At 36.4% G+C, this 24,237-nt stretch overlaps 2 protein-coding genes across 2 annotated transcripts in view; both read right to left on the reverse strand.

Annotated features, from left to right (window-relative positions):
• Window positions 1-1,667: 1,667 nt before the first annotated feature.
• Window positions 1,668-2,291, reverse strand: LOC126891648 (general transcription factor II-I repeat domain-containing protein 2A-like). Its single transcript, XM_050660873.1, has one exon. It carries the CDS (start codon window positions 2,289-2,291, stop codon window positions 1,668-1,670), a length of 624 nt encoding a protein of 207 aa, XP_050516830.1.
• Window positions 2,292-4,662: 2,371 nt separating this feature from the next.
• LOC114341129 (uncharacterized) overlaps window positions 4,663-24,237 on the reverse strand; it is an 83,116-nt gene continuing 63,541 nt past the window's right edge. The window contains exons 12-16 of the mRNA XM_050660874.1: window positions 20,665-20,779; window positions 19,567-19,816; window positions 8,184-8,336; window positions 7,557-7,784; window positions 4,663-4,878 (exon numbers count right to left, since the gene is read on the reverse strand). Coding sequence (XP_050516831.1) covers window positions 4,705-4,878; window positions 7,557-7,784; window positions 8,184-8,336; window positions 19,567-19,816; window positions 20,665-20,779 — 920 coding nt within the window. The 3' untranslated portion in view covers window positions 4,663-4,704. The remainder of the gene's footprint in view (window positions 4,879-7,556; window positions 7,785-8,183; window positions 8,337-19,566; window positions 19,817-20,664; window positions 20,780-24,237) is intronic.

Genomic DNA, 24,237 nt, shown 5'->3' on the forward strand with positions numbered 1-24,237 from the left:
CATGTCAATCCAAGCGGTTCTTTAAAATTTAGAGCAAAAACCGTGAAATGTGGTGGATTCGATAAATATTTAAAATATCTCGATAAACACTGGCTTATCGAAAAAGTCCTAAGAGGTAAAAATGTTTTAAAAACAGTGTGTTTAACTAATGATGCCACACTAATTATTAAATTGGAACGTACACAAAAGTTTGGGGGGTTTAAGGGAACAAAACCCCCATAAATTTTTTATGGGGTACATAAATTTCACTTTAATGCTGTTAAGATGCTACTGCCATAAGAATGCCACATGTCCATTTTTAGTGAAAAATCTAAGAGTTTTCGATATATAAAAAAAATCGATTTTCATTTTGTAATTTCAAAAGGCTGTAACTTTTTTTGCGTGCACTATTGTATATAGGTAAGTGAGGTTCGATCAACCTGTTTTTGACCCCAGAATCTGTGGTATAATTTATGACCAATCTTTTCAGGACACCCTATATAATAAGTTTATATGTATAGGTATGTTTTGAAAATACATTGAGAGTTTACTGTTTTTTTGCGTGTTTCTTTTTAAGGCTTTTTTAATAAAAATTATATTAAAAACCATGTTTACAAACAGTTAGGAAACTTATCTACCTACCTTACTCAGATTCTGACCGCCAGTCGCCAATTAGAGCACGCAAAAACGATTATTAACCACTAAAAACTTTGTTTTTGCCGGTATCGTACTTCGATATATCGCACGTTATCGGCGGAACAGCCAAAAACAGGCTGTATTCTCCCCCGAGACAAAAGAATAATGTTCATACCAACGTCTAGCCAGTGGAAATTCTCTCCATGCGATGCACAAACTTGCGAGACATGCGCTCCAAGAGAGTCGGGAGAGTTTGGAGGAATATATTCCTCCTATCTACAGATAACAAGCGTGATCACATTATTGGAAGGTAATAATTTTAACATGGAGATGCTCAAAATTGGAAATGTCTGTAACATTAATAAAAATGATAATCGGGAGTAAATAAAAAGTGCAGATCAGAGATCTCTCTATAGTTTTTATCGCTCCTATTTTAATAGACCAAGCATATTCTAGTTATTAAGGCACCAAGGGTATCATAAGGATAATAACGCCTGAGGTCAATGATGTATATACCGAGGGCCTTTGGCCCGAGGGGTATACGTTGACCGAAAGCGTTATTCTCTATAATACCCGTGGTGCCTTCAACGTTTAATACCCGACTAAATGATTCTTTATAATATGCAAAAACTTGACATGAATTTTGATTAATTAGTTTTCAAATAAATACATTTACCAGCAATATTCGTAACGGAATTGTGGTAACTATAGTTTTACTTAGGTTGTTATTTGTCAACTTGACAGTATTTAACTAGTTGTTTAAATTTATTGCGCTATTTTTCAAAATAACGCCCTAGGGCATTATATCATACTTAACTGACTTCGAAATCATCGGCCAAAACTAAAACCTTTGATGTTTTCGCGGGCCATATAATAATTTTGTTACAAGTAATAACAAAATAAAGTGAGGTATAAAAATAATTAAAACAAAAAAGAGTATTATTTCTTTTATTGCTCAACAACTACATTTTTTTATAAACGGAAAATTTATTGATAACACTTTTCAATAATCAAGACAAACATTGCAAAAGCAACGAAAAAGATGTATCCAATTAGTGTGGTCGATCGGCTTCATCCACCAATGAAGAAATGTCCACCTCCAGTTCAGTTGTAGACAGTCTCATAAGATGACGTAAGGAAGAATCGGTAAGGTTGCTTCTGTTTTTGTTTTTTATGTATTTCATGGAGGAAAAGGCACTTTCACATGTATATGTGCTTCCGAACATTGACGTCATTTTCAGTCCAAAATCTCGCAGGTTTGGGAATTTCGCCTTTGACAGTAATTTGAAAAATTCAGGTCCCTTTTCTTGTCTGGTGATTAGGAACATGTCTGCTTGAAGATCACATAACTCAAGCTGTAAGTTGGGTGGTTGATCATCAATGGTTGCTCCAAGAGGGTTATTATAAAGTAGTACACTGCTTTTGAGACTTTCAATTTCTTCAAATCTTGTATTGAATTCATCAATAACTTGTTCAATTTGTGAAATGCAGGATGAAAACTCAATATTTTCCTCACCGTTGAATTCTTCTGCTATTTGCAGACAGCTAGGGAAGTGTGTCAGGTTGTTCTTTTCCAAAGCACGTTTAAACACTTTAAGCTTATTCCGGAATCCGTTTATCATTCCGATCAAATCTGAAACCGTCTGGTTTCTTCCTTGAAGACTCAAGTTTAACATGTTAAGATGATTAGTCAGATCTGTTATAAAAGCTAACTGTCTTAAGAATTCTGGATCCTTAAACTTTTCTTCCAGTTCAGTTGTGTCAGATGAAACGTATTTGTTGAGGAATGCAGGGATTTCCTTTCTTATGGCAAAAAATCGTTCCATGCACTTTCCTGCACTCAGCCACCTTACATGGTTGTACATTAGCAAGTCTCCATACTCAGCCTCTGTTTCCACTAAAAACTGCTTAAGTTGCCTGTGTAAAAGAGATCGATTTCCACCTCTAATCATATTTATAATCTTAATCACGGTTTGGAAAACTTGATCTTCCTTGACTGATTTTCCACATAAAGCTCCCTGATGTATAATACAATGAATTATTGGGCCAGTGACACCATTCTCTCGGAGCAGACCCACTAATCCAATTTTTTTACCTGTCATTGATGGGGCCCCGTCTGTTGCTATGACTGAACATTTATCAAAGCCTCCGATTCTGTTTTCTTCACAGCCTCATAGATATCTTTTCCTTTTGTTGTTCCATAAAGAGGACAAATATCAAATAACTCCTCTTTACTGGTAAAATCATCAAAAGTAGTGCGCACAAATATTAACAGCTGACTAACATCGGTTTGATCAATGCTTTCATCCAAACAAAGTGAGAAATATGAACTTTTCTTAACCAGGCTAAGCATAGATTTTTCTACTAGCTCACCCATAGCAACAATCCTTCTTTGTATGGTGTGATGTGAAAGTGGCACTGATTCACATTTCTCCGCCATTTTAGAATCACCGAAAGCTTTGGCCATTTCAACAGCACATTTTTTTTATCAAATTGCCATCAGTGAAAGGTTTTTTTGCCTTTGCCAGCTCAAGCGACACGGCATAAGATGCATGCAAAGAATGCGTTTGAGAGTGTAATATTTTACTGAACATACCAGTTTGCTGTTTAAGCTTTTTCTTCAAATCTGCAACTAGGGCACGCCGACTTTCATTTGTGTACGTAGCATACTTATTTTCATGCACTGTTGTGTAATGTCTTCTCACATTATATTCTTTAGGCACTGAAACGACATTCATGCACACTAAGCACTGCAACTTTCCATTATTGTTAGCAATCAAGTAATCACTCTCCCAACTTTCTTTGTAAATTCTGTTCTAACTATCAATTTTCCGTTTTACTGGTTTTACACTCATTATTGTATAAGAGGAATCAAGACAAAGAATTAATCAAGTTCACTGTTCACTAGCAACGTAATAGATTAGCCGACTAGCCTACGTGTCAGTAGCACACTGGCACGATGGCGGCTTGCGACGGATGGTAAGCAGTGGGAGGTGTGGCCTGCGTGAACTGTGATGCGCAGTAATCAGTGCAGTTCTCATAGTGGTGGAGGACGATTGTGTTCGTTACACGTCCGCGAAGCGGCACGCGGTACAGTACTTGTGATGTAAAAACACTGCTAAACCATAAAACATAAATTAAAAAATCTTTTTTCACAGTGGCAGCATTTAAAGAAAATATATGCTTTTCGAAAATCTTACGTGGGCCACAACAAATAGCCTCGCGGGCCGGATGCGGCCCGCGGGCCGCCAGTTGGACAACCCTGATATAACCGGATGACGTCACGACGCGTTTTGGGCTGGCTGGTATAATTTGAATTTTTAATCGTCTTTAGGGGCCAAACGAAAGACAAAAAAACTTTTTTATCTTTGATACATGTTTTAAATTATATTCGCGATGAAAAACAAAGTAGCTGACCTCTGGTGGAATAAATTTAAACTACTAAGTGGTATAAACAAACCAGAAAATTGTTGATTTGAATGGAATTTGGTCACTTTTTAAAAATCTTTAGTAAATTTGAGCATTATGAGTACATTAAAATATTTTAAATCAAATCGGTATTGTTCTATTCCTCAATTGAATGTTTGTTTATACCATTTATATCGGCCATTTTCTTGCATTCGACCTGCCCTCTATATTCCGTTTCAATCGCGAATTCTGTTGTGATTTATAACATTTTTTTCGAATTTAAAATTGTATGCAAGTTCCCTATTGTGGCTCAATCCCATATAAAACACAATATTGAACATGGCATAAGAAAACAGTTTCAGACCTAGCTGCAGTAATAATAAATTGTAATAAATTTTGGGTAAATGTAGAAACTTACAAAATCACAAAGAGAACGAAAACATTAATACAAAACTCTTATCAAGCCCGTCGTCACTTACGTCAAGAACGTTTAGGCTGTTTTGAACGAATTATGGTGTAGGCGCTATAATTTGGAGCTATACCGCCTTTATAGTGGAGCTCGATTGGTAGATTCATTAAAATAAAAAGGCTGCGATGGCTAGGCCACTTAGGAAGAATGAACGAGTGTAAAACTACAAATTATTTTAAACATTTATTCTCTTTTTTTTTAACAAATAATTTTCATTTAATGGGTTCATTTGATTCCCTAAGAATGTCCACTACGTTCAACACATCACTGGCAAACTTGTTATAGTCTGTTCCCAAAAAGACATCATTGTGAGCATATTCGTCATAAATACGTCTGGAGGTTGTGACACCATTCTTTTGAAGAATGCCCATCAATTGGTCATTGTCCTAAAAAATCATATCATACTAAACACTAAAAAAACATTGACAAAATTCTTATGTTATTTTTTATAATTTAATTACTATATCAACGAATCAATAGCAATAATCACAAAGATATTCAACAACATATACAACTCTGGACAAATACCAACAGAATGGCTGAAGTCTGAGTTTATTGCACTTCCAAAAAAACCAGGAGCCAAAAGTGCGAAGAATACCGTACGATAAGCCTGATGAGTCATCTCCTAAAATTGTTCCTAAAGGTAATCCATACGAGAATTTACAAGCAATGTGAAAGTCAAATTTCGCCCAACCAGTTCGGGTTCATAAATGCTGTTGGTACGAGAGAGGCTTTGTTTTCAATACAAGTCTTATTCCAGAGATGCAGAGACGTAAACTGCGACGTATACGCATGTCTGGTTGATTACGAGAAGGCGTTTGATCGAGTACAACACGCCAAGATGATGCAAATACTAAAAGAAGCAGGAATTAATAACCAAGATCTGAAAATAATTAGAAACCTTTACTGGAATCAGACTGCAAACCTCAGAGTTGACGGTGAACTCACCGAATATGTCAAAATCATGCGTGGAGTGAGGCAAGGCTGCATTTTGTCCCCCCTAATTTTCAATATTTACTCTGAAAGAATATTTATTGAAGCTTTGCACGAAACTGAAAAAGGTATTCTACTAAACGGGTACCGGATAAATAATATCAGGTATGCAGATGACACCATAGTATTTGCGGACAACCTAGAAGACCTACAAGTACTCATGGACAAAATCACGTATTACAGTCACCAATATGGACTCAATATAAACGTAAAAATACAAAGCTTATGATCGTCAGCAAGAAAAAGATAACAGAAGGTCAACTCTATATCAACCAAACCCCTGTAGAAAGAGTGAGGCACTACAACTACCTCGGCACCATAATAAATGAAGAATGGACCAATAACCAAGAAATAAGAGCGCGCATCGGAAAAGCTAGATCAATCTTCAACCGTATGGGGGCGTTTTTCAAGAGCCACAACCTTTCGTAAGAATGCTGAGATGTTACGTCTTCTCTGTCCTTTTTTATGGTGTTGAATCATGGACCTTGAACGAGGATATGTGCCGAAAGTTGGAAGCATTTGAGATGTGGCTATATTGGAGAATTCTTAAAATCCCATGGACTGATAGGGTTTCAAATGAGGAGGTTCTTAGAAGAATGGGGAAGAACCGAGAAATACTAACCACCATCAAATCTCGAAAGTTGGAATACTTTGGACACATTATGCGAAATGAATCCAGATATGCCCTCCTACAAGCCATCCTGCAAGGAAAAATATTTGGAAAGCGAGGTCCACGAAGAAGAAGAACATCCTGGTTAAAAAACCTCAGAACCTGGTTCAACACAACATCTGATGCAGCTTTTCCGCGTTGCTGCAGATAAGGTGAAGATTGCCATGATGCCAAAGCTGGCGAATATATCTAGAACCCTGCATCGAAATAGCATGGCAAGCTAAGTATTTAATAAGGATATTCTTCTTTTAATATTAAGGCCTTCAACCACCTTTTACCTTTAAGCCTTCAGCCATTTAATTTTTACTTTTGTTTGGATTTTCAGTAATTTTTTAGGCCTTCAGTCACCTTGTGCAGGAGTTGCTATCACACAGAGATAAGTCTATCTATTTATTGAATAAAAAATGTTTTTTTTTTAATTTTTGTATTATGCTTTGATCTGCCTTGTGCTCGTGTTACTGCTACCTTTGTTTATCTTAGAGATTAGCTGAATTACCTCTAAGAAGAAATAGCCAGAGTAGGGAACTCCATGATTATCTTTGTGATGGTGGTGAACAGGAAATGCTTTAGCTAAGGTTGAACTCCTCACGATCCTAAGTCATTCGTGGATTTAAAAATGGTACGACCACGTGCAACGGCGCATCCAGCAACCTTGCAAGGAGGGGGCAATGAAATAAAAATTTTCTCGTCACTCGGAGACGCAGGATTCTTTTTCGGTATGGGCTGTTACTTTATTTTTCTTCATGTACCATGTGCTTTCAGAACGTCGGTTAATATCATAGCTATCTTAATTTTATTCATGCCACCCTAACTCAACCACAAAGTACTTTTTCGTCCTAGACTGCGTTTGCCTTCTATTTTCACTTGCATAATATTTTGTAGCAACCTATATTTGAAACTTCTCATTATATGTCCAAAATACTTCACTTTTCTCTTCTTGATGCCTTCTATAATCACAGTAGTGTTGCTGAGACGTTCTAGTATTGTGGGGTTTCGAATCTTCTTCACCCAAGATACTTTTAAAATTCTTCTATAGAACCACATTTCGAAAGCCTCAAGGCGATTTAGGTAAGTAGATCGATTTTATTTACAGTCCAAGACTCGACACCATACAGTAAGACCGAGAACACATACTTTGGAGAAGGAATTCTGTTTTATGTTTCATTCCGTTATTCAGTTGTTAACAGGACACAAAATTCACTATTTATTTTCAATAGTAATTATCTCTTTCTTAAAAAAAGACGACACGCAGGCGAAGTCTCAAGGAGGGGGCAATTGACCCCATTGACCCCCCCTTGGATCCGCGCCTGACCACGTGGTTAGTACCTTATACATTGGCGCCCAACGTGGGGCTTCAATACGTAAGATACAACCCACGTAGTTAATATCTAACATACTTACTTTAATCGTTGACAGATCATCATTGGTGCCGAGGAAAAAATGAACCGGAAGTGCAATGTTACTAATATTATACTTTGGTGGTCGAACTTGTTTGTAGATCTTCATATTTCCTGTTAATCCGAAATCGTATTTTTGGAACTGCCCACTGTTTATAATTTGTGCATAATGCTTAAATGATTTCCAAGAAGTAGGCTGGGGAAAAAAGCTAAAAAAGACCGGAACAAGGTCCTAAAAAATTGAAAAACATTATAAAAAAGTAGATACCTCATAATTTTAATGTGCACTAAAATCTTCGAAAAACCAAAGATTATTAAAATTATGTTATGAAGAATATTGAGCCTTGAACCTTGAAGCTATGTCGTATGTCCCTCTTGGTAAAAGAAAGAATCCAATGGCTTCTTCTTCCAAGTAAGTCTTCTTTTTCTCATAGCTTTATACCTTTTCTTTCTCTTGAAGGAAAAAGTCTATTGAAATTTGATACATAGAACCCTGTTGATCCAAGGAGGAATGTATTGAAAACTGAATTATTAGGTATTTTTTCTGTGTTCACATTCCAATGACTTTTCTTTTTCTTGACCCTATTTTTAACGATTTTTACGTTTGAAATAAATGCTAAATTTTACTCACAGCCCTTTCTTTCGTTGGTAAGCTTCCAATCCATCTACCATTTAATGCATCACAAATTATTATCGTTGGAAAATGAGAACAAATCTGAAATATTAAGACTCGAAGAATTGGTGGCTCCCCAAGCGCATATATACCCAATGCTTGTAAAACACTCTAAAAAAATTTTAAAAAAATTAATAATGGGACTATCTTTGACTATCTACAAGTAGTTTGAAATTTTATTGGTAAAAAGTGTACACTAGTGATAATAGAATAAGAATCATTTAGCTTCTTTAAATAAAATAATAGTAGTCCAGGGCGGATCTGTTTTGAGATGGACGTTGAGAGGTGACTCAAATTTTTTTGCAGAAATTGCTTGAAAATAAATCAAATAATAATATTTGAGTTATCCTCCCTCTCAAAATGGTCCGGAACAATGTTTAAATAATCAAAATGTCAAGAATTGAAGGAAAAATTCGATTTTTTTCTTCGTTTTTTAATTATAACTTTAAAAGTATTCATTTCCGAGAAAAGATGTACTGACATAAAAGTTGCGTAATTCAATTTACTACAATATAAAATTGGTTAAAAATTTAAAAAATAGTCACCCTAGTTGCAAAATAGCTATAATTGCGAAAAAACCATACAAAAACAAGTATTGGCATTTTACGTTTTTCAACCATTTATGCTAGACTTAGGACCTTCATATTTCACCCAGAAAAACTTTATGATACAGTAAAACAATACTGTAAATTTCATTAAGATCGGTTCAATAGATTTGGCAAAATAAATTTAGCAATACAGCTTTCGCAAAAAAAATTCATTTTTTCAAAATGTTACAGGACTGAAAATAAAGCAGATAGCAAGTTGAATTTTTTTTTGCTTATAGAAGTGTACTGTACCTTTCATTTGCAATTTTCAAAATTAAAATCGATTAATTACCACAGCGTCAGCAAATTTTTGAAATAAACAATAATTTTTGGTGCTACGCGCAGGACAGCGGTGTTCGATTCACACAGGTTGATTTCCACCAAAATTTCTTCCAATCTTTATCTAATATATTATTTTCTTACTCTATATTTTGTTGTATTTTAATTTTTTAATTCCACAAAAATCAAACTAATTTTATTATTGTTTGTGAAATATTGTTTAAACAATTGCATATGTTTAAAAATAATAAACTTTTATTATTTAAGTTAAAATATATGAACAAAGAAAGTTTTTTCTAATAAAAGTGTTATTTCAAAGGATAGAGTATGTGTTTTTATTTTGCAATAAACAAATTTATTTATTTATATCGAAATGTCATAAAAATTAAAATGTATCAACCATTATCAAAGGTCATTGGAATGCCCAATCAGAGCAACCTATCCGCTGTCCTGCGCGTAGCACCAATAATTAATGTTTATTTAAAAAAATTCCTGACGCTGTGGTGTTAAGCGATTTTAATTTTGCAAAATTGCAAATGAAAGGTACAGTACACTTCTATACGCAAAAAAATTTTCAACTTGCTATCTGCTTTATTTTCAGTCCTGTAACATTTTGAAAAAATGAATTTTTTTTATGAAAGCTGGATTGCAAAATTTATTTTGCAAAATCTATTGAACCGATCTTAATGAAATTTAAAGTATTGTTTTACTGTATCATAAAATTTTTGAGGGTGAAATATGAAGGTCCTAAGTGTAGCATAAATGGTTGAAAAACGTAAAATGCGAATACTTGTTTTTGTATGTTTTTTTCACAATTATTGCTATTTTGCAACAAGGGTGACTATTTCTTAAATTTTTAACCAATTCTATATTGTAGGAAATTTAATTACACAACTTTTATGTCAGTACAACTTTTCTCGGAAATAAATACTTTTAAAGTTATGATCAAAAAACCAAGAAAAAAATCGAATTTTTCCTTAATTTTTTGACATTTTGATTATTTAAACAATGTTCCGGACCTTTTTGAGAGGGAGGATAACTCAAATATTGTTATTTGATTTATTTTCAAGCAATTTCTGCAAAAAAATTTGAGTCACCTCTCAACGTCCAAATGTACTAATATTTTTACAGATCCGCCCTGGTCTATAGGTAGTAGATACATATCTTATACATACAGGCATTAACATAAAGATCTGAGTTTTCCCAAGCGCTGAAAACTCAAATTAAATAAATCACGATCACGGGGCAATGTGTTTGGCATGTATTGTAAGGTCGTTTCATCTTCATTACCTAATTCACTGTGACGTGGACCTTCCCGATCTTTTTGTTTCTACCACTAGAAGTCTTTTGACTATGTCTGCATTGACCTCCACATTACAAATTAAACTTTCTTCCCTGTTTGCTTATTTTTCTAAGTTCACTGATTCGATGATATCTTTTTCTGTCAATAGAGCATCCATTCTTCTATTAATACTGATCACATTGTAACATTTTTTTATACAGGGTGTCCAGAAACTCTACCGACAAACGAAGAAAGGAGATTCCTCAGGTAATTTTAAGACAATTTAACCAAATTCACCCAGTCCAAAAATGCTTCCTAAGGGAGCTAGAGCTCTTTGAAAATGGCGTCTTGTAACTAGTTTTTCTTAAATACCTCCAGAACGCTTCTAGTTAGAAAAACAAGAATTTGTACGCATATTTATCTTCCAGAGATAAATCGATTCCATCCATTGCGAATTTATAGTACCGGTCATAGGCGTCCGTTTTGGGTAGGGTAACGATTATTTTATCGCATAACTTTTTTATGTATACATTTTAAGCATCTTTAACTTTGGATTGATAAATTGTGAGGTATGCTAGTACTAAAAGGTACTCTTGATTTAAGTTGGTATGACACACCGTTTTCTAGAAAAATCGATTTGAAAATTTTTCGTCTCTTGAATTTGAAAAAAAATTGAAAAAAAAATTGAAAAAAAACGGTGTATTTTACCAACTTGAAGCAAGAGGAACTTTTACTACTAGAATACCTCATAATTTAATAATCTAGTGTCAAAAATGTTTAAAAATTAAAGACAAAAAAGTTATGTGATAAAATAACTGTTGACCTACCCAAAACCGACGCATATGACCGATGCTAGAAATTCGCAATTAATGAAATCGATTCATCTCTGGAATATAAGTGAACGTACAACTTTTCGTTTTTCTAAATAGTCTTTTTTGAAAATTTTTTTTGAAATTTAAGAAACGAGAAATTTTCAAATCAATTTTTCTAGAAAACGGTGTATCCTATCGACTTAAAACAAGAGTACCTTTTAGTACAAGAATACCTCACAATTTAATAATCCAGAGTCAAAAATGCTTAAAAGTTAAAGACAAAAAAGTTATGCGATAAAGTAACCGTTGCCCTACCCAAAACAGACGCCTATGACCGGTAGTAGAAATTTGCAATGAATGCAATCGATTTATCTCTGGAAGATAAATATGCATACCAATTTTTGTTTTTCTAAATAGAAGCGTTCCGGAGGTATTTAAGAAAAACTAATTACCAGACGCCATCTTCAAATAGCTCTAGCTCCCTTAGGAAGCATTTTCGGACTAAGTAAATTGGGTTAAATTGTCTTAAAATTATCTGAGGAATCTCCTGTATTCGTTTGTCGGTAGAGTTTCTGGACACCCTGTATAATAGGATTAGTTAATAATTAATTTACCCGTTGGATTAAATTTTAAACCCACTAGTACTCATTACGGGTACGCCTATGGCCGTTTCCGTAAATAGCTACCCTTGGCTAATTTTATTACCTTAACGGTAGAATTAGCGGTACTGGCTCATTTCGTTGTCGGTACGACAAACGCAAAGAAGTTATAGAGACCCTAACAAAATAATATTGTTAGAAATTTTCGGCATAAAGGCAATTTTAAACTAAGAGTATTCGCATCATAAAACTAGTCTCCTTTTTATAACGTTTGGAAATAAAGTAATAAAAGTTCTATACCGATATCGTGTTTTTAAAAACCTTTTACCAGCCTACTAACATCCCGTTAGGTTCGTTGCCTTGCTCTTGCGGTCTGTTTGAAGCGCGACCCTATTTCAAAGGATCTATTTTTTTTTAACACTTTACAACTCAAATACCGTTACTTTACTTAAAAACGCAAATAGGTCGGTTCTTTTTGAGAAATGGAACTTTTTTGAGAGGGGACATACTCCCACCTTTTTTGAGAGAAAAAGCATCGCAAAGATTGCGAAAGGGACTTGGCGGCTGAAAGGCTGGAAGTACAGACGTGTGTCTCTAGAGTACCGTATATCTTATCTACCATCTACCTTACCTACAATATATCTTATCTGAGTGATATTCACTCTCTTATTGTATCTGTAATTGGATCTAACAGCCGATTAGATTCAAATTACCAAATAACTTCAGTGTTTGCTTACTAAGTAAAGTAAATAATATAAATTCAGTGCAAATTAAGAGGCAGAGTAACTGTAAGTGTCTTAATTATACTACCTACAACTTTTTCCAAAAATAGAGCAATCTATGGGCTATCTACCTCAAAAATATCTTCATCTGTGGTTAAGGCTAACCTCCGATGTAATCTCATCAGCGATTTCATCAATATAATTTTTTTATTCATTAATAAGACTTTTCATTGTCAAAACTAAGTACAAACATTCACTAATTCATTAATAGCTATGCGATTGGCTTTTTGTTTATAAAACCAAGTGCGGGGTGGTTTTTGATTTTTGAACAGTAAACGTTTGTTAACTTTGTATGCTTTGCATTTAATTTTATTATATCTTTGTACTTTATATTTTCTATCAGTCATTAAGTTTACCATATCAGTTATCTCGAGATAAGCACTAAACCAGTAAAGAGAGATTTTTCATGATAGATGCTTGATTTGATTTTTTTTTAATTCATAACCAGGCTCTCTTTACTGTGTTTTTAATTGTGCATGTTTTTGATATAATATGATACCTGTATGTATTCTATCATAATAATTGTTTATTTCTAACTGTACACCACAACACATTAATTGTTGGTGCAGTTTTGATTGGTGTATTTTGTTTTCTCTTTATTTCTTGTGTTTTTCTTTGACTCACCCTTCTGGTGAGCCATTGTGTTTAATATATTGTTTTTTTATTTGTTTCACTAGTTTTATTTGTCTACTCATAATAAATTCCCCGATAAGAAATTACCGCTAAATATTTACTACTTAACTGTCTATATCTTTTCTTGTATTTGGTCTCAGAACCTCATTATCTTTCCTTACCTACCTGTTTTCGTTTCTAAGGTTTCTTAATTTTCCCCTTGCAACCCCAAAAACTTAAGTGGCGCCCTGTATCTCTTCTCTTATCTTAGGTAATTTTACCCATCTATCTTTTTATCTGTTTCTCTCTCTTCTCTAATCTACCTTCTCTTGTCTTATCTTTACCTATTTCTTCTATTGACTCCCTTCCACGTTCCAAAAGCTAATTTCAAACCCACGACTCGCTTTCCACCTACCATCTGGCTGCCGTCGCAGTGTCTCCATTGGTGACCTTTCTAGCACCATCCAAAAAAAGGTTTCCGAGGTTACAACATATAGACTCTGATCCCTACTATCTCCCGTTTTTTGTCATTTGGTCTTCTCTTTTGCCTCATAAATTTCCTCTTCCTGGCTTTCTTTTTTTCCCGCTTTTATCACCAATCTGTTTTTGCCTGTATATTTCATAGACTCTCCTACACCTATGTTTACCTTCTATCTCGTGCATTTTTTTCCACGAGTTGGTTTGGTTCTTCGGCCCAGCGGGACAGTCAGCTCATGCTCAGCCAAGGCTTAATCCCCTCCGGTTTACCACCTCCTGCGGGAATCACTTTAGATCCATTTTTTCCTTGAGCTATCCTGCCAATTTGGCAGATGTAACTTCACTAACATATCCACTACCAACTGTCAAAGTTTGGAAATCCCTGTAAATGGACGATGTATTGGTAAGTAACCAAACATCAAGGAAAAAGACTAATAACTACTCTAATAACGACTAATAATCTAGTCTGGATTAGATATGGCTAAATCGATTACTACTCAATCCGGACCAGGAACGGAAAGTGACAAATTAGTACTTACTCGAGGGGTCGTTTTGGAATTTGATCAATACTCTATAAGACTCGGGTCGGAAGCACTTATCAGACCAATACTTCAGCTTAACTACCGCAGCGTTTGGCCTTTGATCAATACCCAAAGACCCGGTGGAGTTCTCAGCAGATCAGTACTCTGGACCCCGATTTTTGACCCTTCGCTTCGTTATCGATCATTCGTTATCTGTACAGACCTGTACAGATAACGAATGATCGATAACCCCGATTTTTGACCCTTCGCTTCGTTATCGATCATTCGTTATCTGTACAGACCTGTACAGATAACCCCTTTTGACCCTTCGCTTCGTTATCGATCATTCGTTATCTGTACAGACCTGTACAGATAACGAAGCGAAGGGTCAAAAATCGAGGTCCTGGTATGAGTTCTCTAGTGTTCAATCTCCAGCTCGCATCGATAGTAGTGAAAGTAGGATTTTGGTGGGAGTCCATACTTACGTACGTAGACGGCAAGCGCTAGCGATAGCAATCGTTAAGAAATCTATAAACACAATTTCCATTGTCATTCTGGCTTCTACAACCCTGTATGGCTCCTAGTCTCCTCAAAATTTCTCTACAATTGTGCTTTCGTCGGCTTTCTCCGCCAAGCACGTACTACCATATTTGTCCTGGGTTTTATTTTTCTTCTGTCTCCAATGGAACCATCACATTTTTTATTTTGGTGCAGTTTTTTTTTTCAAGACGAAAAAACTTCTACTGTACTACTAATACGCAACTTTGTATATAACATCGTTTTTTTCAAACTGGTTGTAAAATATGAAGTAATAAAAGCTCGACAAAAGAGCGGCAATATAAAATATTTTGTCGTGATCTCCTGCCGGTTTGCTAAAACTTACTCATATTTAATAGCTTGGCCCTTTTTGCTCCCGTAGTTCTTTCACTAGTAGATCGTCTTCGGCTATGAATGTCGTAACCCGAGCTTAATAGAACCGCTTCCAAAAGGGAATCCTCCCTTTCTTTCTAGCTATATTTCATGAGACGCTTTTACTGAAAAGGATTTACGGCTTGTTGAGGAGATTTTTCGTAATACCTGGAATATAATCTTAATTTTTGTGTTTCCAGTTTAACAACAGAACTTGTTTCGGAGTCCTTAAATATTTTATGTTAAAGTGTTCATACGTGGTGATCCGATAAGTACTTGGCCTCTCCGCCCTTTGGCTCCATAATTGCAAGAGAAATACCATCCACCGTGTAATACATTCTTGTTGACGGCCTATGTCAAAATATCAGCCACATCGGACTCGTACTTTAGTTTTGACCACGTGTGTAACCAGGCGTGTTTGGGGATTTTAGAAAAATGAGAAAAGAGCAATATCAGTCGGTGATACGACTCTTATTTTTAGATCGGAATTCCGCAGCAAAATCAAAAAGCGATTAAATGCTATAAACAGTGACTCTTATCCTTCGGAGGAAATCGTCAAACATTGGTTTAACAAGTTTCAACGTAGTGGCACGTCGGTTTTTAATAAGTCACTCCCAGGTGCCCCGAAAACGGCTACCAGTGAGGATAACGTGAAAAAATCCAGGATGTCGTATCAGCAGATCGCCGACTGAAGGTGCGTGAAATCGCTGAGTCACTAGGCATCTCAAAAAATCTCGTAGGTCATATCCTGCATCAAATTTTGTCATACAAAAGCTGTCAGCACGACGGCTGCCGCATTTTCTAACTCCGAATAATAAACGCAACCATGAGACTAGGATAGTCTGGGTCTTCCCCTTTTCTTCCTACCTGGGGGTTTCCATTTCCGTAGTTTCTTTGATCATTGTTGGTCGTCCATTCTAAGTAAGTGACCGAACCATTTTAGGCTTCTTCTCTCGAACCTGTCTACCGCTGTATCGTGTGCCTGCATCCTTCTTCTTATTTCCTCGTTACGTACTCTGTCCAATCGTACTATATCCAGCACTTGTACGTATGTAGTCCATTTCCACAGCATTGATCCTTCTTCCGGACTGTGCTGTTAATGTCCAGACTTCACTTCCATACAGATTCCACAAATGACTTCCCTATTCTCAATTTTGTAGTTCTGGATTCTTTTTTTTTTTGATCAAATTACACGGAATTCAAGCAACCTACTACCTTCCTACTTTGTTCAACTCGCCTTTGGATTTCTTTGTTGCCTAGGCCTTTTCTGTTTATTACAGCTCCCAAATATTTGACTTCTTCAAAACTGATGTGTTCTCTTTAATTAGGATTTCAAAGTGGGCGTCAGAATTCACGACTAGATATTCTGTTTTTTGTATATTTATATTTAATCCCCGACACCGCTCCGGCTCACACCTCCGCCATCGCCATGGCCAAATTGGTCGATTTGGGCTACAAACTACTATTCCATCCAACTTATTCTCCAGATTTGGCCCTGTACGACTTGTTTTTGTTTCCAGACTTTTAAAAGTCTCTCGCCGGGCAAACATTTAAGTCGAATAAGGAGTTCATCACCGCCACAAAAGCCCACTTTGGAGACCTCGAGAAAAGGTATTTTTCAGACGGCTTAAAGAAGGTGGAGCATTTCTGGGTCAAGCATATGGAGGTAAAAGGAGACTACGTTCAGAAACAAATCGCCACCAAAATTTTCGTTTTTCTTTTGAAGGCAAAGTACTTGTGGCGACACGCTTCAATTACTATTTTATTATTTTTTTAATTGCTAATGTTAAATATTAACTTTCCTTTTTAAACGAAATAATATGAGTCATTTAAAATTCACATGTGTTTCGCTCCTAATAGACAAAACCAGAATGTTTAAAATTAATGGCTTTTCATGGGAAACACAAATTCCATAATACATTACGGTACCGGATTAGCTTTACCGGAGATCTTTATGTCAACTTCTTAAAAACCACAGATATGTTTTCAGTTTTTGAAACGCCAGACTTAATAAATTGTCGCCTGTCTGGCCATATGGTAGAACCACATAATGACAGATTAGTGTTTGTAGTCTAGTTCAGTCGATACACAGCCTCCAGCCGGTTCACACACCCCAGCAGGCGTCGGTCGGTCATAAACCCTCGCTGGGCAAAAGAATAGCAAACCCTTACGAGATATAAACAAAGCACGCCTTTTCGGACCGCCCTAGTATTTACACTTTATTTGTCATTGATGAGACAGTTACATATTTACAAGCCATTTTAATGGCTTTCTGGGTTTCTATAAAAAAATGTTTTCATTGGAATTTTCATCAGTAGCATTACAGCTCATTATAAGCCAAAGTCTTCTTCAAAACAGCCTTATATTTGCGCCTATGTCTAACAACATTTCACCATGCTCTAACCCTAATAGATTTTAGATTATCCTCTAGTTTCTCTTGATACCTAAATCTCAGTCTTCCTCTGGCTTATTTTTATGATTTTTCTGACTGTTATACCTTCCTCTCGTCTGATTACATGGCTAATGGATGTGCTTACAATATCAGGCTCCCCAAAACTTCTATACAACTCAAAGTTGCGACGTCTGCGCCACGAACCTTAGAAATCTTAGGATTTTTTGCTCGAGACGGTTAGGCAGTGTTCAATTTTAACATGCAAAAAATATTCTTATATTTTTTACTGCATTAAATCTGCAATTACAACCCGTAAGTTTAAATAATTACACAGCCAACTATTCAATAGTACCATTTCATCCCCTACTAATTTTACCCTTACCCCTACAGATAGACAATTATACTTGGATTCGCGACAGAAGAAATATTTCTCTTTCTCATCATCCGGTCGAACGGTCAACACGTACCACTCGCCACGAGGGTGCAACCTTTTTTCCCTACGACCTTTCGAAGGGTCAACTTGGGTACCGCTCATCTCTTAACGGTACAGCCTTTCTTTTGGGCTGAAACGAACAATCAAAAGTCGTGCACGAACAGTTAATTCGAGAGTGACGCCATACACGATTTCGCAACAATCAAAACGCGAGGCACGTGGAACGGGAACAGTCAACTCGTGTGTGACCGGCTTTAGTGTTCGGGACAAGGTCTCACAGCTTGGTAAGACTCTTTATCTATATATCAATATTGTCTGTATAAAACCTTTATACTCCCACTTGAACCAGTAAACTAGCAATCCTAACTACAGTCCATAATCATACCCTCTGAGAGTATATTCATATTCACACTCTCACATATGTACAAGTTTTCGTACAGGCAGTTTTTGGTCCTTCTGTTAACAGCACTCGTCTTGTTAGTGTTTTTACTTTCTTCTTCTTGATGTGCCTCTCCGTGATGAATGTTGGCGATCATCATGGAAATTTTTAACTTATCTTATATGTTGTGTTGAACCAGGTTCTGAGATTCTTTAACCAGGATGTTCTTCTTTTTTCTAGACCTCGCTTTCCAAATATGTTTCCTTGTAGGATATCTTGTAGGAGGGCATATCTGGATTCATTTCGCATAATATATCAGAAATATTGTAACTTTCGAGATTTGATTACCACATCTGAAATGTTTCCAATTTTCTGCACATACCGTCGTTCAAGGTCCACGAATCAACACCAGAAAAATGGACAGAGAAGACGCAGCGTCGCAAATTTATTGTTTTGAACTAAGAGAGAGGTTTTGGCTCTTGAAGAAGGCCCCCATCCATTTGAAGGTGGATCTAGCTTTTCCGATGCATGCTCTTGTCTCTTGGTTGTTGGTCTATTCTTCATTTATTACGGTGCCGAGGCAATTATAGTGCGTCACTCTCTCTACAGGGATTTGGTTGTTGTAGAGTTGGCCTTATGTTATCTTTTACTTGCCAATGATAATAAGATTTGTCTTCTTTACGTTTGTGTTAATTCCAGACAGATTGTTGACTGTAGTGGGTACGTGATTTTGTTAATAAGGACTTGCAGGTCTTCTAGGTTGTCCAAAAATACTATACAGTCATCTGCAAAACTTATGTTGTTTAACCGGTACCCGTTTAATAGAATACCTTTTCAGGTTTATTGCAAAACTTCAATAATTATTCTTTTATTTACGTCCTTAAACCTACAGAAGTGGATATTTCCTAACAGATAAATCCATGTATAAAAAACAATTTTTTTATCAAGTACCTACCTCAACATATGTAATATGATACTTGAGTAACAGATGTAATCCAAAAGCTTGCCATGTTGGAACTGGGCAGGACACGTAGGAACAATGGAAGACAACCGTTGGACAAAGCGAATTCTTGAATGGCGATTAAGAGCAATTATGAGAAGTGAAGGCAGACCTCAAACCAAATGGACTGATGACATCAAGCGAATGGATGCAAATAATGACGAACAGACATGAATGGACACATCTAAAGCATGCTTACATCCGATGATGGATGAAATGGCTGTTGATGATGATGAGGATGATAATGATGATCTCAAATGATGAAAAGAGTACTTACGAAAGCTATACTTTCAAATTTCGCTAAAAGTCTGATTGCTGGTTCAGCATGATTTAAGAACGCAACAGGTGATAAAGATACTATTCCTCGTAGATACTTTTCAGCGTGTTCTTTTCTCTCGATGGCGTAGACAAACGATATCGATGTTCCCATTGAATGGCCAACGTATATGATCTTTTTCTTCTTGTCTGTTTTTTCTGCGATATACTCTGTCATTTTTGGAATGTCATAAATAGCTACTTCATGAAAACTAAAAAGGAATTTTAGTAAGTAAAAGGAGAATTAGGTTTATGGTATGGCATATGTTGACTGACTATAAATAGAACTAGAGACTATAAAATATACTTATAAATAGAGAACAACAAAACAGTATGCAGTGAACAACCTGATCATTCAGAGAAAGATCCAAGGTAAATATAGTTTTGGTAAAAGAAGAACATCATAGCTGAAAAATCTAAAACAATGGTACGAAAAATCCACTACATCATTATTTAGAGCTGCTGTGGATAAAGTTATGATAGCAAATATGGTAGCTAACATGATATCCAATGATCGATAACGGTCATGGAAATAGAAGAAGAATCAAGGGTAATCAGTATAGGCCCCGTTTCTTTCTAGTTGACGGACACTAAATCTACATAGTAGAGTTACTATGTAAACGAAAATTGTGTCTAATATTTTTTGGGAGTACAGTAAAACCTGCCATATCCGGATTAATGTGGCCACAGACCGATCCGGATACGAAAAAATGCGGATATCAAGACCACTTCTTTTATAGTCTCTGAAACGTTTTCTCCTTCATACATTCCAGTAATCAACGCCGTCAATAACTTTCGTCGATAGACTGGTTTTATAGATCCTATAATATCTTGATCCATAGGCTGACAGAGGGGTGTAAAATTTGGGGGAAAAAGACACTTTATTTCGCCATCTTTTAGTTCTTTTGGATCCAAATGAGAGGGTGCGTTGTCCAACAGCAGGACTGCCTTTCTCGGTCGATTTCGGTAGATGCGGACGGCAGAACCGTCCGGTATGGGGAGGTCCGGATATGACAGGTTGTACTGTATTTATTTATGTTGTTTTTAAATATTTACTTACGTATAATCCCAATAGCGTGGATCTCTTTTCTCATATTTTTCATTTTTGGCTTCAGGAAAGCTTCCACGTATACTAGATATCCAGACGTCGTAACCACTGTCAAATAACTGAAATGCTTAAAACATTTATAAAAACACAAACTAAAAGTTCCAAATTTAAAAACTGTCTATCTCTATCTAAATATGTTTTATAGTAAACAAGATTCGCGTGACTCAGAGGCCTATGGAGCACCAGATGTTAAGGTGCGTACCCATTACGTTAGTGCTCCATGCTCCGTGTAACTGCTTTAATGGATACAAAATGAGCTCCGCTACATTAAACCGCCACCGATTGGATCGCCGTTATACATAACAATGACATTGAAACGGTTCGAAAGTTTACTGGGAGTAGAAATATATGCCGACGGATCAGAAAATGGAGAAATACGGAAGAGAATAACGCTGGCAAAGAGAGTTTATTTTGCCCTCTCTCATACATTTCGGTCTAAACACGTCCACCGAAATACAAAGATTAAAATCTATAAAACCTTAATTCGGCCAGTAGCATGCTATGGCAGTGAAGCCTGGGTCCTGAAAGAAACATCCAAAAACAAACTCGACGCATTCGAAAGGAAAGTACTTAGGAGAATACTAGGACCTGTGAGGGAAAGCGGAATCTTCAGAAGTCGATACAACAACAAGCTTTATCAACTTTATAAGGAAACACCCCTGTCAGACTTCATTAGAATACAAAGATTGCAATGGGCCGGACATGTGATAAGAATGGGAGAGGATAGGCTACCAAAAAGAGCACTGAATGCTAGAATGCAGGACTAGAGACCGGTTGGAAAGCCAAGAAAGCTCTGGGAAGACACAGTAAACAAGGGATAACTTCTGCTTCAATGATGTCTCTAGTCACTCTAATGATATGTGGAAGTCCGTTATCATGCATGAAAATTAAATGATATTTGCAGGCGATTTTGATGAAATACATAGTTATAAACAAATGAAGATCAAAAAACGGTAAATTTTCGATTTTTTCGTCTATTACCAAAAAAGTTAAGTATTTTAAAGAAATTTGAGAGTCAGAAACTCATAAATCGTATAAAAAACTTCAATATGGCATTCGCTGAATATGTCTACATTAACAAGGGATAACTTCTGCTTCAATGATGTCTCTAGTCACTCTAATGATATGTGGAAGTCCATTATCATGTATGAAAATTAAATTTTCTCCTGGTGCACCTCTCCAGAGCCTAACTACAGGTTATTAACATACCTGTGAGGCGTTAAACTTGATTCGATGAAAATTAAAGGAGTTTTCTTATGGATCACAATTCCTCTCCAGAACATTACACTTCCCTTTTTATATTTGTGAACAGATCTGAGAGGTTTCGTGCTTGCTTGTCTTATGACATTGAAACGGTTCGAAAGTTTACATACCTGGGAATAGAAATGTATGCCGATGGATCAGAAGATGGAGAGATACGGAAGAGAGTAACGCAGGCAAACAGAGCTTATTTTGCCCTCTTCCATACATTTCTGTCTAAAAGCGTCCACCGAAATACAAAGATCAGAATCTCTAAAACCTTAATCCGACCAATAGCATGCTATGGCAGTGAAGCCTGGGTCCTGAAAGAAACATCCAAAAACAAACTCAACACATTTGAAAGGAAAGTACTTAGGAGAATACCAGGAACTATGAGGGAAAACGTAATCTTCAGAAGCCGATACAACAACGAGCTTTATCAACTTTATAAGGAAACACCCCTCTCAGACTTCATTAGAATAAAAAGATTGCAATGGGCAGTACATGTGATAAGAATGGAAGAGGATAGGCTACCAAAAAGAGCACTGAAAGCTAGAATGCAGGGAAAGAGACCGGTTGGAAAGTCAAGAAAGCGCTGGGAAGACACAGTAAACAGCGACGCACAAGTCCTTTTAGGAGTCCGTGTATGGAGAAGAGCAGCCACAGACAAGCAAGGGTGGAGGCAAAAAATAACGGAAGCCAAGGCTCAATTTGGGCTATAGTGCCGTAGAAGAAGACGAAGATGCTAACTGATTACACAAACTATTTTTTAGTAATTCAAATAAAATATTAACTCTTGCTCATTATTGCAGAATTCACGCAACACGGAAATTAAGTTTTGCCTAATGTTGATTGCTTCAATAGTACTAATACTCTTTTTCTTCTTCTTTTTCTTTTTTGTGTATAGACATGACTCTGTCTGTTTTTTCAATACGCCTTTAGTAAGTTGTCGTTCCATCTTTTTCGCGATCTTCCCACTGATCCTATTCCTATTGAGACAAGCAAGGGTGGAGGCCAAAAATAAAGGAGGTCAAGGCTCAATTTGGGCTGTAGTGCCGTAGAAGGAGGAGGAGGATTGGATCGCCGAGGGTGAGGGCCGAGCGACGATCACCAACGGATCCACTATGTGGAGCTGCTACACCGAGCGCGGATCAGCCTTGTATGGATATATACCTTAACATATCCACCACGTGGAGCAGCTACATGCAGCACGGAGCACCAACGTAATGGATACGTGCCTTTAGATGTCTCTCTGGAAGGCCGAATCTCAAACAAAAAAATACGTCGTAAAACAAAAACAACAGACGCTATTGAAATAATCACGTCGCAAAAATGAAATTTGGCAGGACATGTCGCCAGATTATCAGACAACCGGTGGACACACGACAGTGTGGAGGCCACGACAAGAAGAACTACGAAGCAGAGGACGTCCATCAGCCGGATGGACTGATAACCGGAAGCGTGTTATCGGCAGGCTTGCCATGTCTAGGGATTTTCCCCGAATCTAGGGATTTTTGGAGCTTCGATGAAGAAAGGGATTTTTGTTGAAACGACGAAACCCAAGCAACTCCATTTTCAAACAAATAAATAATTTAAAAATAAAATCTTTGGATTTCTTAATTCGGAAACAGATTCTCTCTTTTACCTATTCCCCATCCTTCTAAAATTTGCAAGGAATAAAGGGTGATGAATGCAGAGACATGGGGAGTCTACATAGTTGCACTCCACCACACATCAATTCACCGAGGCAAAGATCAACAAATTTGTCTCCTAGTACTCAATACGTGAGTAAAACTGTAGGTAGATAAAGGCATTTGATATGTAATTTCGACTCAGAGATCATTACCATCTATCTATGGACCATTTTGAACTTTTGCTCTCTTCAGGAAACCATGTAATGATGCTCTGGATGCACGGATTTTTCTTGATTTATCTTTGGAAATCTGGGGATTTTTAAAGTTTGGCATAATTTTTATATTTATTGCTGGCGCCTACTAGCACACAGTAATTAAAGGTGAAGAATTCAGATTTAACGATACAGTTTTCTTCCCTTCATAGGTACATCACTGGGTAAATTGTCAGGGACAGTCCAAAAACAGAATAAGAAGAAGAAGATAGAGGTTATTTGACAGCTGACAAATGACAACTTCTTCTTTTTCCTGATTTAACTGGGTAAATTGTCAGTGGCATAACCCCAAAAAAGAAGAAAAAGAAGAAGAGTGACGTCATATAATATTAAATTGATAGCTGACAAATGACAATTTCTTCTTTTTTTGTTCTATTACA

The sequence above is a fragment of the Diabrotica virgifera genome, chromosome 9, assembly GCF_917563875.1.
Source record: "Diabrotica virgifera virgifera chromosome 9, PGI_DIABVI_V3a".
Lineage (NCBI taxonomy): Eukaryota > Metazoa > Arthropoda > Insecta > Coleoptera > Chrysomelidae > Diabrotica > Diabrotica virgifera.